At 36.7% G+C, this 14,364-nt stretch overlaps 1 protein-coding gene across 9 annotated transcripts in view; it reads right to left on the bottom strand.

Annotated features, from left to right (window-relative positions):
• The window catches only part of BCAS3 (BCAS3 microtubule associated cell migration factor), a 657,493-nt gene that overhangs the window by 373,679 nt on the left and 269,450 nt on the right, over positions 1 to 14,364 (bottom strand). For all 9 annotated transcript variants that reach the window (XM_053567923.1, XM_053567926.1, XM_053567929.1 and 6 more), the window contains exon 15: positions 5,643 to 5,907. In XM_053567923.1, the coding sequence (XP_053423898.1) occupies positions 5,643 to 5,907 (265 nt within the window). The remainder of the gene's footprint in view (positions 1 to 5,642; positions 5,908 to 14,364) is intronic.

Here is a 14,364-nt window from a genome sequence, read left to right as displayed (position 1 = left end):
CTGGCCCCACATACGGAAGGTGGCAGGTTCAAACCTGGCCCCGGCCAAACTGCAACCAAAAAATAGCCGGGCGTTGTAGCAGGCGCCTGTAGTCCCAGCTACTCGGGAGGCTGAGGCAAGAGAATCGCTTAAGCCCAGGAGTTGGAGGTTGCTGTGAGCTGTGTGAGGCCATGGCACTCTACCGAGGGCCATAAAGTGAGACTCTGTCTCTACAAAAAAAAAAAAAAGAAAGAAAAGCCAGGAGCAGTAGCTCGCACCTGTAATCCCAACACTCTGGGAGGCTGAGGCAGGTGGATAGCCTGACCTCAGGAGTTCAAGACCAACCTGAGCAAGAGTAAGATCCCATCTCTACTAAAAATGAAAAAGGATCTCTTCAGCCCAAGAGTTTGAGGTTGCTCTGAGTTATGACACCACAGTACTCTAACAACAGCCACAAAGACTATCTCAAAAAAAAAAAAAAAAACTCCTTGAAAGACTTGTCAACACTGTTCTCTCTTCTCGTTCTTAATAAAATCAACTTGGACCAAGCCCTTACAAACTCCACCAAAAGGGTTCATATCTAAGTTAGATGTCTTCTGCATTACTAAATTTAATGGTGTTCTTTTTCTCAGTTCTTACCTTCCTTGAACTATCAATAAAATTAAACAGATTAATCACACTCTTTTCTCTTTAAAAATTTCTTCACTTGGCTTCTAGCACTTCTCATGAATAGTTTTCTTTCTTATGTCACTGGCTGCTGTGGCTGGAAAGCTCAGTCCAGACACATCTCTTCTTTATTCTCAGGCACCAGATGCTCTCATTTCACTCTGGTTTCAACCATCATGGATGCCTTTCAAGTAGCTATCCCTGTACAAATGAATGCTTTCCTCTGAATTCCAGATTCATCTAACCAACTACCTACTCAAAAACATCACTAGCAGGTCAAAAAAGACATCTTCACATGTCTAAAACTTCTGTTTCTGTCTCCATCCCCCAAACTGCTTTATCCACAGAGTTCTTCATTTCAGTTGACAGAAATTCACTCATCCGGCTGTTCAGGACAAAAGCTTTACTGGTCACCCTGACTGATCTCTTTTTTCATAGTTGACGTAAAATGTACCAGAACCCTGATGGCTGTACCCCTGCAACTGAAGCAGACTGTGAGGGCACTGGCCTCCTTGACATTGGCACTTCAGGATGTCACCCTGTCATGTGTGACTTTCTTCCTTACTGCCATCAACTCTTTGCTTAAAGGTCAGCATCTCAGTAAGGCCTCAGGGAAGCACAAAAGCTGCAATCTTCTCTAGACATTCCCCATTATCCATCTTTCCTACACTTTTTTTCCATGAGACTAGGGACATCTTTCTCTCTTTTTCACTAATTTATTCCTAGAGGTCAGAGCAGTGATTAATAGTTGTTGACCAAATGAGTATGTCTTACAGATGTTAAAATGTTTTTAAAAAATGTTACCATGAGAAAAAGGTCTTCATTCTGGCAAGTAATGATTTAAATTTAAATGGTTTTTCCTAGAACAACTTCTAAAGATTTTTTAAAACTGTGGTTTGGCTGAGCACAGTGGCTGATGCCTAGAATCTGAGCATTTTAGGAGAATCCCTTGAGGGCAGGAGTTTGAGACCAGCCTGATCAACATAGCAAGACCCTATCTCTACAAAAAGATGACAACAGCAACAAAACATGAGTTGGATGGGGTAGTGCGTGCCTGTAGTCCTACTTGAGAGGCTGAGGCAAGAAGATCACTTGAGTTCAAGGTTGCAGTGAGCTCTGATCACACCACAGCACTCCAGCCTGTGCAATAGAGCAAGACCCTATCTTACATAAACAAATAAACCCCAAATTCTAGATTAAATCCTTAGAGCCTTCATTTTACTAAGTACTATGTGAGTTGCCAAGATATAAATACAAGTAAGAAAAAGACTTTGTCTTTATGGAGGTCAATTCTAGTGGAAGACATAGACAAGTGTATCATTTCCATATGATAATGTGATAAAAGTATGTTTAAGATACCAGCACCAAGGTTTACACAGATAATACACCAAAAGAAGGCATAAGAAGTGAAAGTTAAGAGGGACTTTACCTAACAAAGGCAGGCAGTGTAACCTGGTTCTTTGTATCCTCAGTGAATCCCCAACATTAAAAAATAAATAAATAAAATAAAAAACAAAAATAAGAAGTAAAAATTTGGCTAGTTCAGTAGGCACAGGAGTAACAATATTCAAGTAGAGACAAGTATGCAAATAGGAAGGTTACCAAAAATTGAAAATACAATGTATCATGGATTATTTGTTCAGTCTGGGGAAGACTATGGACTCTTTCTCAGAATAACACTTATAAAAGCATGGAATAAAATACATGTAGTTACAAAGGAAATACATTATATTAAATAAAGTTACCAGTATATTAAAAATAAAGTGCTATAGTAATACATGAATAATTTATTATTCATATAAAACAAATTATATATAATCATATCATAATCTATTCAAGAATGTAACACTTCAGAAAAATTAAAAAAAGAATGTAAGACTCTTCAAGATAATTGTTTCATACATAATATGACACGAAAACATCTGTGTTTCTACTGTTATGAGCATCACAAGCACTGTTACCCTTATTACCATTTGTTTTCAACATTCAATCCCTCCCAATAGAAGACACTCAATATAAAGATGTAATTTGTTCCTATCTGTTCCTGGATCATAAGAACTCCTCATGTAAACTAAGTGGATGTTCAGGCAACAAGATAGGAAATGAAGGAAATATTTATAAAGAATATATTTCAAATAAATAAACATCCTCTGGAAAGTTAAAAAAAAAAATCACAAATAGATAATATAATCCTAAACTATACTGGATCGGCTCCAAAGAGTAAAAAGGAAATACCCCTATATCAACTGTTATTTAACAGTTTCCTTTAGTTTGCTAAAAAGAGCACAGACAAACAACGGTAAGACCGCCAAAACATGATTCATTTTCAAGCTGAATCCCTCCCTGTTCAATGGTTTACATTGTTTATGACCAGCATCAGACTGTTTACCACACAAACTGTAAATACATCATTTTTAGAACTAACCAACAACAATGTCCATTTTGTTATGACATGTAAGGTACAAAAAGAACATAAAGAAAAATGACCATTGCTCTAATGTCTATGCTTCAAAAATGAGAAGAACTACACAGAGTAAGAGAGTCAAATTCTGAGAATAAAATTTTAATAGGCAAACACCTCTGGAAACTGAAACTCCTGAATCTTAAGAATAGCAGTATTGTCAAATGGTGTGGATTCTCCTAAGATTTCTGCAAAATTATGGACGCAATAAAGCTGACGCAAAAAGCATATTTAGACTCAGAAATCTATTATTACTCTTTACCCACTGTTCTCCTACAAATGACAAAATCCTTCACTGACTGGCACTTTACAACTTCCAACAAAAATATACTGAAAGATATATCAAAGATATAATGAAAGATATTTAATATCTGTATTTTCCCTTGGAGGAGAAAGGGATGACCTTACTTATTTACATTATTCCCAAAGCCTGGCACAGAATATGTATGTGGTTTACTTAGAAAAGAAGGAAGAACACCTGTGGTGCATCTTACAAGGGTATATGTGAAACTTAGTAAATGTAGAATGTAAATGTCTTAACACAATATAACTAAGAAAATGCCAGGAAGGCTATATTAACCAGTGTGATGAAAATGTGTCAAACAGTCTATAAAACCAGTGTATGGTGCCCCATGATCACATTAATGTACACAGCTATGATTTAATAATAAAAAGAAAAAAGAAAAGAAGGAAGAATAGGAAGAAAAAATAAGCTCCAAAGACTATCTGGAAAACATGTATAGATGTCAGGACTACAAATTCTTAATTTAACTACAAACACATCCGCAGTTCCTCTTGTTGACGTAGCTACCCCATGTGCACACTGAATCTCTCTGCAGAAAGATTTTGATGAAGTTAAGAAAAATATTCAAAGCAAAAAGTCTTCAAAGAACCCATACTATACATATAAATATAGAACAAAATTTTTAGACACACACAAAAAATAACTATATCAGGAAAAAACAGAGATCCTACTTGTTTGAGTTACAGAAGTTCTCCCCAGGATACCATTTACCTACATATTTTGTTAGCCTATCTTAAAGCTTCTTACAGATCCTATATATCTGGAATTAATTGTATATTACAAAAGAATGTATAATGTGGTCAGTAGAGAAGCTATAACAAATGAAGTACTCAAACAAATCCATATACACATGTTCATAACAGTACTATTTGCAACAGCTGGCAGGTAGAAACAACCCAAATGCACACAAGACGATGAATGAATTGTGTTACATTCATACAATGGAATTAAGCCATTAAAAAATAAGTACTGATATATTCTATAATGTGGGTGAAACTCAAAAACATTAAAGAAGCCAGAAATAAAAAATTACTATGATATCACTGTATTTATATACAGAGCAAATAAATCCACACAGATAAAAAGCAAAGTGGTGGTTACTAGGGCACTGGGGGTAGAGGAGGTTACTAGGGCACGGGAAGCAAAATGCTTAAAGAATATGTGATTTCCTTTTTGGAGTGAGAAAAATGTTTTGGAATTAGATAAAGAAAGATGCTGCTTGCACAATATAGTGAGCCTACTAAATTCACATTTAAATGGTTAATGTTATGTTATGTGGATTTCAGATCAATTGAAAATATAAAGATTGTATTCTGTGGTAACCATAACCCCTGTATATAAAATTCCCCAACTGGAATATCTACAAAGGTCATCCATCAAGGGTAATCTAATGGGACAACTATTCTGGTTTTATCTCTGAAGAGAAAGATTGACGTACATTATGACCCAGAGTTTCCACTCAAAAATTAATATACATATTAACTGCAAACCAGAAACCACACAAATGTATATCACCAGTGGTAAAAAGGATAAATGAAGTACAAAGGAATACAAGTCAGAGCCATGGAAATAAGTCAACTAAATCTACCTGTAACAACAAAAATACATCTCACAAAAGAAAACACAAATTCTATAATTCCCCTTATATAGAACAGAAACAACAGTGGTTAAGGATACTTCCTTAGAAGCAGAACTATTTTTTAGAAGTAATGAAGTGATTACCACAGAAGTCAGAATCCCGTCTAACGTCATGGGGAAGGTGAACAAAAGGAGACTCTGACAATGCTTCATTTATTGCTTAGTGCTTAGGATGGTGGTTATACAAGTATTGCTCTAAGATAAATTATTGAGTTTCACTTTTTTTTTGTTTTTCCACTAACTTATTGACAGAAAACCCATAGAGTTGTATTTTAAAATAAAATGAAAATACACATGACTCATGATGATTATTCTTTTTCATAAATGATTATTTCATAATAAACTACAGTACTGACCCATTAAAGACAATATTCTAGAAGAGAGAAGTAGAAAGGAGGTTCAGTTCTCTGAAGTTATATAGTATCAAACATTTATTCTATAAACATGGCACCAAACATCCCTTATACATTGAAAGAGTTAGGTAGTCAAAATAGCATGGTAAAAACCACCATTATTTTATCCCAGAGCCGTTAAATTAAGAACACAGAGTAAGAGGACTGAGTGAGCAGTGGAGAGAGAAAAAACTGGGTTTACCATGCAGCGGAGAGCCGGAAGGGCTGCTTGATAGACCTGGAACAGGACTACAGCGACCTCCTTGCTTAGATGTTAGTTCTTGTTCAATTTCTTCAAGTCCAGCACTTTTCTGGAAACGGCTCATGCGATTCACTACCCGTGGTGACATGTGTGTACGAACACAAGGCTGGCCACCATAAGGGTTGATGGGGAAGACATGGGAAGTACCCCGGAGAGTACTGACCACCACCCAGCGACAGTCATGGCTGAAGCAGATGTCCTGTACCTAGAAATGGAACAAGGAAAGAAATGAAATGGCTGAAATTATTTGGACTTATCTAAAAGTATCACACATCACCAAATATGAATATAAATGGCTACCTCATTACCGAATTTACATGAGAAGGTTATAAATGAAAAAGTAAACATTCTACAGATGATTACCACAATGAATGTTAATCAAAACTCCCTTAAGCAAGAAGTTACTTCAATGGTCAGGGAATATAGAACCCTGAAAAGAGGTGGAATACAGGGAATGAAGGTCTTAAAACACTCAACACCTCCACTCCCACACAGCCCATAATAACAACAACACAGGCATCTGCAATAGTTGGCAAAGATTGCCTTCAAGGGATGATAAGGCTTGGCAGGATTTTTGAGCACTATGGCTGCGACTATTCAGCTCTACCCTGATACTCTCAAAGCAGCCATACAAAGTATGTAAATAAATAAGTGTAGCCATGTTCAAAAAACATTTGGGGTTTTTTTTATTTTTTTATTTTTATTATTATATATTTTTTGAGACGGAGTCCCTTCCCTGGGTAGAGTGCCATGGTATTAGCCTACCTCATAGCAACCTCAAATTCTTGGGCTCAAGCAATCCGCTTGTCTAAGCCTTCCGAGTAGCTAGGGCTACAGGCATGCACCCCCACACCTGGCTAGTTTTTAATATTTTTAGTAGAGACAAGGTTTCTCTCTTGCTTGGGCTAGTCTGGAACTCCTGAGCTCAAGCAATCCACTCACCTCGGCCTACGAGAGTGTGAGGATTACAGGCGTGAGCCACCACGCCCAGCCAAAAAAGCTCATATTTATAAAAAAAACGTGGCAGGTCAAAGATCTGACCTAGAGAAAGTCAGGCATTAATTTGTATAACATTTATATAACAGGTAAAGAATTTCTAGAATTTTTGAATTAGCAAATTGAATTTACTACTTGTATCTTGATATCAGTCAGCCTTATGGAGACAACTTGAACAAAAATATCTCCATTTACTTTCTTCCATAAACTCAGAAAAGTTGGTGCTGTCCTAAGCATTTTTAAGCATAGCCACTAAACGGAAGGGAGGTCACAGATATTTAAGAAAGTTTTTCTACATTGGCTAAATTAATTTTTTACCACATAAAGCAATTACCAAATAGTGCTTTAAAAAAAAATTCACATAAAAGCATAGAATATTTGAGAGGGGATTTAAGATGAAAAAAATGTATGTGCACACACACTATATTTATATATACTATAAAACTATAGTTTTTATATACTATAAAATTATATTTATGTATAAAGCATGTCAGCTTTTCTTATAATAACATGGAGTATACTGGTATTTTGAGATGAGAATCTGCTGGCCTCCTCATTTGTTAGCAAATTGATTTCTCTTTCTCCTCAAACCACTTGTTCTCATTTTCCTGATGAAGTCTTAGGGACAAGTGCTGAACTTTCAATAACAGAATTCGGCACCCCTGGGTGGGCCCATCAGCACCCCAGTGGAATGGCACCCCACAAATGCTGACAGAATCAGGGAGCAGCCCTGGGTCAAAGCTGTCGGTCTTTGTGTGTAGCGGCACTTCTTTTAGGGGTCAGAGAGCAAGGTACAGCCCCAGCAGCCACGGGAGCCTGTTTAGTTCTGAGGAACTCCCACCTCTGAAGTAGACACACAGCTCTCCACAACCTGAACTGAGCTGAGGAGAAGAGAAAAGATGTGGCAAGTGTCTGGATGCCAGGCCTTTGGTTGAGTGAGTTCCCTAGTGTGCAGGCCCAGACCTTGATTCCAAACCTTCCTGTGGGTTTTGTTTGGGGGCACCTTTTGGGGGTGGAAGTTATAAGGTTGAGTGGAATTAGGGAAGCTGGCTTGAATTTGGAGGGAACAGCAAACTAGGGCACCATTTGGGGAGGGTTTCTCAGGAAACAAGGGGACTAGGTCACCCATTTGGGGAGGGTTTTTAACCTTCCAACTGCTGGGTGTCAGATTAATCCCCTCTGGGTTCCCATGGCCGTTTGGTGTGACATTTATCCCCTTTGGATCCCCTTTTGTTAAACTTCAAGCCCAGTGACGGGGCATTTGAGGTGCCATTTGGGGTGGCTCTTGTCCTCTCTGGATACCCACTTGTTTGATGCCCTGGCAGTTTTGTATCCCCTATACTATGAGTTATTTGTGAGTTTAGTTGTGATGTAAGGAAGCTCCATCTCAAGGTTCCCTGGAGTTACAAACCTATGTGTAAAGACAAAAGTGTTACCGAAATTCAACACGCGTGGCTGGTGTGTGAACAGAAGTGGCTGTTAAATGAAAATTCCCATTTGACTGATAGGCTGTTGTAGTTTAGATTGTGCTGGCAATTCCTCATATTGTTTGTGAGGTTTTGAACCTATGTCTAAAGATTATTATGATGGAAGTTGAGGAAAAATGAGGAAAAGTGGCACCACTTGTATGGAGTGTGAGAAAAAGTGGTAGCTGATGGTCCTTGGTTTATTCTGGGCTGCTGGTTCTTTTTTTTTTTTTTTTTTGTAGAGACAGTCTCACTTTATGGCCCTCAGTAGAGTGCCGTGGCCTCACACAGCTTACAGCAACCTCCAACTCCTGGGCTTAAGGTGATTCTCTTGCCTCAGCCTCCCGAGTAGCTGGGACTACAGGCACCCACCACAATGCCCGGCTATTTTTTGGTTGCAGTTTGGCCGGGGCCGGGTTTGAACCCGCCACCCTCGGTATATGGGGCCGGCACCTTATAGACTGAGCCATAGGCGCCACCCTGGGCTGCTGGTTCTTTCCTCAGGAATTTGTTGTTGGATGTCAATTTTGATTTGGAGATACATTCTAAAGGATCTTCCCTATTGCCTTTTCCTCCCACAATTAATCTCAATTGGCCTTTCTACATATTTGTGAAAGAAGAAACTGAGTAGTCTCATTTGTAGAATAAATAAGCTTCTGATAAAAAAAATAATAATAAATCCTTTAAAAATGCAGGAAGACAAGAACAACCCCCTTCAGGCACCCTAGTTGGTTTATGGTGCCGCTACTTGCAAGTATTTGTATTAAAAGCAGGTCAGGTTTTCTAGGACATCCAATTCTTGTGCATAAGTTTTTACTGAAGGCCAAACTACATCAAGGAAAATTCAGAGCTCAAATAGTCAACCTGCCACTACACAGTTAAAATGTTGTCTTAAAAGCTCTGCTTGAGATAACTTCATTGTCCATGATTCAAAAGAAAAAAATTATAGGTATACATATAAATTAAGTAAAATTCCTCAGAAGTATGTTCTAAAAACTTTATCTTCAAATAAGCCTAAATATTTCAGAAATGCATCATAAACAAAAGCTATTATGTGGCCATAAAATGACAAGTTTATAAAAGAGCCTGAAACCCCTTAAATAGAAAAGAAATGTTAGTCTTAAGTATCAAGACTAGATACTTCATTGCTAGACTACTGCTGGACAAATGCTCTCAATAAATAAACACACCCAAAATTCAACAACATGTCTGCCAATCTTTGTTACTGTGACATATATAAATGACATAATGATGTTTATAATTAAATACTATCATGAAAACTGACAAATGTAACTCCTAACAATCCCAGTATTTCTGACAGAAACTGTTTAATCTCTATAGTTTGCCTCGCTTAATCTCTGTAGTTTGCCTACAATAAAGTTCATCTTAACTATTCTAAATAGATTAGGGATCCTTTTTTTTTTTAGAAGAAATAGAAGAAAAGAAAGAATAAGGAAAGGGCAGGACAGAGTATAAATAGCAGAAGTGAGAAAGAAATATAGTACCAGATGAATTTAATATCATAATATCAAATGCATTTACATATACCAAAATCAAATACATAAAGAAAAATATCTTTAGGCTTATCACTGAGTAATTTACATCCCACCCACAGTGGAAGTGCACTCTGCAACCTAAAGCCTTTTTCCAAAACACTTACAATCAAGACCTCTTCCTGGTCTGTCAGTGAAAAGGAGTTTTCTTTGTTCATTTTAAGAATACTTGCGATATTAGGTGATGTTAACAATCAGCATCAAGGGACAAAGACAGAATTATAGCAAATGCTTTCTTAGAGAACTGCTATTAGAGAAGTGATTATGCTCTATGACCTTGAAGTCACACCAAAGTCACATACACAAATGAGCAGAGAAGGACTGCTACGGAATATTAACTGTCAAGAGAACTAGAGAAAGTCTAATCCTTTAAACAACATACCAAGGATAACAAGTTGCCTACTTACAAAATATTAAATGATGCAACTGCTGAGATTATTGAACTATCTGGGTAGTTTTTCAGATATTATTAAAAACAAACAAAAAAACCCCCCATAAAATGGCAAAGTAGTAATAAACTGATGCCATCATTTGCATGATTTTGGACTTCAAATATGGAACGTTATTTCTAGTTAACATTATCTCATCATAATTAAGAAGAGCTGGATGAGAGTTGTGACACTAACTTCCTTCTATAGCACTAAATATTATGGCCAGTAACATCATGTACAGGGCAGGCAATTATGATATCAGAAATCTATAAAGTACAGGTACCAAGCACTACCCAAATTCCTGCTCTTAAAATTAGAAAATAAACATATTTAGGTATTTATTTTTTAAAAACACTCACTATTCAATATTTTCAACTCAGGAATGAACCAGAGTTGACTAGCAATAGACGCATTGTGTCAGTCCCAGGTTGGCCACACTTCAAAAAGCTAATAAACTGAAGTAGACATGAGACAAGTGCAGATTTCTTTCAAAACTAGAGTCAGCAAACGTTTCATTTCAAGGACCAGATAGAAAATTGAGGCCTTGCAGGCAATAAACCAAAATCAAGAATGCTATGTAGGTATATACAATTTCTTGTTGAAAGAAATAAATTTCAACAAAAATGTTGTTGATAAAATTTAAAATATAATAAAATTTCAGTATAATTTTTTGTAATATAAGTCCACTCATTAAAATAATAGTTCTCTTTTCTACAAAGATAATATAAAGATAATATTTTGCTTATTAGGCTGGGTGGATCACTTGAATTCAGGAGTTCAAGACCAGGCTGAGCAAAGTGAAGAGGAAGAGAAGGAGAATGGAAGGGAATGGGGGAGGGGAGGAGAAGCAGAACTACAGTATTGCTATGGTTTAGAAGAATCTCCACAGTGTACAGAGGAAAACCTGTACAGAAAGCCTTCCCTTAACAAGAGTCCATGTAAGACATGAGTTAAGAAAATGAGACCAATGAGATTAAGGTACTTCTAAAAATTCAAAAGCAAGCAGACATTTTGCTTTGTTTTGCATTTAATGTAACTATAACTATATGTATATTATAGAAATATAATAGTAGCATATAATTACAGAAAATCCATTTTTTTAAAAATCACATACACACATAAATCCCACAACTGAGAGACAAGTATTTCTCATATATTTGGAACACATCCTTCCAGACATCTCTTTATTCATAAAAGGATATACAGTATATCTAGCCATTTATATATGTGAAAAAGTGCTTCATAGCCATTGCTGAATGGTCACCATGGTCACCATTGAAGTGCTCCCCTTGGGAAGCTAGGCACTGACACCAGAGCCTAATCTACTCTTCAAACATTTTTGGAACTCTTTTCTGGAATCACCATCAGAGCTGTGATCAAATGAGTCTGACAATTACATCAGCAGCACTGTACAAACAACTCAGGAAGGTTTTATAACTTTGGTATATGAGTGTCTCACAGTTGTGTTCATGTCAACATGTAGCAGTGTCTTGCTGACTGGCATTCATTATTGTTGTGTGCCCTGCATGTTATACAATGACAGCGCGGGTGGTCGTCCAGAAAAAGTGTTCCAAAATTGCTTTTCAGGGTGGATGAGGTGCTGGCTTGTATGCCTAGCTTCCCAAGGGGAGTGCTTCGAAGGTGACTGTAGCAACCTCTGTTAATAGCAGTGATTAAATTTTAGAGTTATCTTAGCAATCTAAAATCTGAAGCTGAGATTCTCAAACTCTAGTGTGATACGAAGCACTTAGATTGTTGGTAAGAGATGCAGATCCTGTGGTCCATCTTCAGAATTATGAGTCAGTGAGGTATTGAGGGGAGAGTCATGACCAAGAAAGCTGCATTTTTAGAACACTTGGGTAATGACTCTGGCACTGTAAAGTCAGCAATAGTAGGCAAGAAAATGAAGCAACCTGCAATGGCAGTTCCTCCAACTGTATGTGAAACCTTAGAAATTATGGAAAAGAACGTTTATTTCAAAATAATAATAATGGCAATGATTGCTGAGCACTGACTAAAAAGGGCAGGAGGAAAGTTCCTGAGATAAGGAAAATGCACTATATCTTGATTGCTGTGATGATTACATAGAAGCATCTATTGAGTGGTAAATAAAATATCACCTCAAACGTTCACTCCCTCACTTGACCCCACCCCAGATGCTTAATATGTGATTGCTTGGCTCTGTTACAGCAAGTGCTGACACTGTGATTACCATTCAGACAAAAGCAGGTGGCTGTTATAGGATTCTGGGAAAATACCCGCTTTCCCGATAACAGAAATTAACATCACTGACACTATCTTTTCTCCTCATTTTATTACCTTGAATTATGAAATGATCCCTAGAGAAGTGGCATTTATAAAGCAATCATAGGGAAAGATAGAAAACGTCACAAAGACATCATTGAGTAACTGTATCAAGACCAACAGCAGACTTCTTAACACATGATTTTAAAAGCCCTGATTTTTAAAAGTCATGGTTAAATGTGGTTTTGTTTCTATAGCCAAAAATATGCCTAATGATTTAAATAACAACTCCCTTTTCAACCCTATTAGGAAAGGAGGAAAATCCGAAAGCAGAGATCTTCTAAATGAAAACCATGAGTACTTAATATTTAGATGCCTATGAAAATGGCGATCAAAACATAATGATAACTGACATATGGCAATAACTGACCGACCGAGGTCCAAGCCATCAAATGAGGCTATGTTTAATGAAAACATATAAAAAGAGAATTGACATACAAACACACGACTGTTTTCTCTTGCTTTTTAGTAAGTGGCAAGACTTACTAAATGCTAAGTAGGCTCAGTATGATTTTATTTTACAGAAATTAGGGTGCATGTGCGTGCATGGAAATGTACAAAAGAATCTTATAAATACTACAATGTTAACAGTGGTTAAGGCTGGGCAATAAAATTATGGGTGATTTTAATTTTCTTTTTATCTCTGTTTTTTCAGTTTTCTTACACTGAATACATATAAATTCATGAACTCATCCTAGAAAAAGTGCCCTGTACCATTACTGTGATTACCATCTAAATCTGCCACCCATAAATGTCTGTGGCATAAGTCCCATCTATTAACCCTTCTTTCATATCCATTTAAAGTATATACGATGTCATAATTGAAAGGAATATGTATTCTATAGTTGTTGGGGTCAGCTATTTATCTATTAGAGCAATGTGGTTGCTCGTGTTTTTCTGTTAATTTAAGTCTTTTTTCTATAATACTCTATCAAATGTTGAGAAAGTGGTGTTAAAAACCAGCTAGGTGGATTGCAGAATTAATTATTCAACGTTTAAATTCTGTTGGTATTTGGGCCAGATACGGTGGCTCATGCCTGTAATCCTAACACTCTTGGAAGGCCTAGGCAAGTGGATTGCTTGATCAGGAGCTCAAGACCAGCCTGAGCAAAATAGAAAAAACTCTATTTCTATTAAAAATAGAAAAAACTAGCCAGGCCTGGTGGCACATGCCTGTAGTCCCAGTTACTCAGGAGGTTGAGACAAGAGGATCGCTTGAACTTAGGACTTTGAGGTTGCTGCAAGCTACAAAGATGCCACCATACTCTACCTTGCATGAAAGAGTGAGATTTGATCTCAAAAAATAAAAAATAAAAAAATTCTGTTGCTGTTTGTTTAATGTATTTTGAAATTCAGTTTTAAATCAGCCTGAGCAAGACCCAGACTTCATCTCTAAAAATAGCTGGGCATTGTGGGGGGCACCTGTAGTCCCAGGTACTTGGAAGGCTGAGGCAAGAGGAACATTTAAGCCCAAGAGTTTGAAGTTGCTGTGAGCTATAACACCATGGCACTCTACAAAGGGCAACAAAGTGAGACTTTATTGTCTCACACAATACACAAAAAAAATTTCAGTGAATACATACTTAAATTTCCTGGAAAATTTGACTCATAAACATTATAAAATATCTCTGGTAATAAATAGTCTTTAGTAGATTTTTATGTTTATATTTCTTATATCTGAGGTTTACATGATATATCTTTTAACATGAAATTACTATCATCATATTAATGTCTTTATGTTCCTTGTGAATCTCTTATAGGCAATTTCTTCCTTTATATTGGAATACTTTAATATTTAATATAATTTTAATGTGGTTGAATTTGATGTACCATTTAATATCTGTTTGCTATTTATCCTTCTTTTTCTTGTTTCTCTACCCTTCCTTTTCTGCCTTATTTTGAATTAACTGAA

This window comes from Nycticebus coucang, chromosome 18 (genome assembly GCF_027406575.1).
Source record: "Nycticebus coucang isolate mNycCou1 chromosome 18, mNycCou1.pri, whole genome shotgun sequence".
In the NCBI taxonomy this organism is placed as follows: domain Eukaryota; kingdom Metazoa; phylum Chordata; class Mammalia; order Primates; family Lorisidae; genus Nycticebus; species Nycticebus coucang.
The sequence above is the reverse complement of the archived record's forward strand: the minus strand, read 5'-3'. Positions and strand labels throughout refer to the sequence as shown.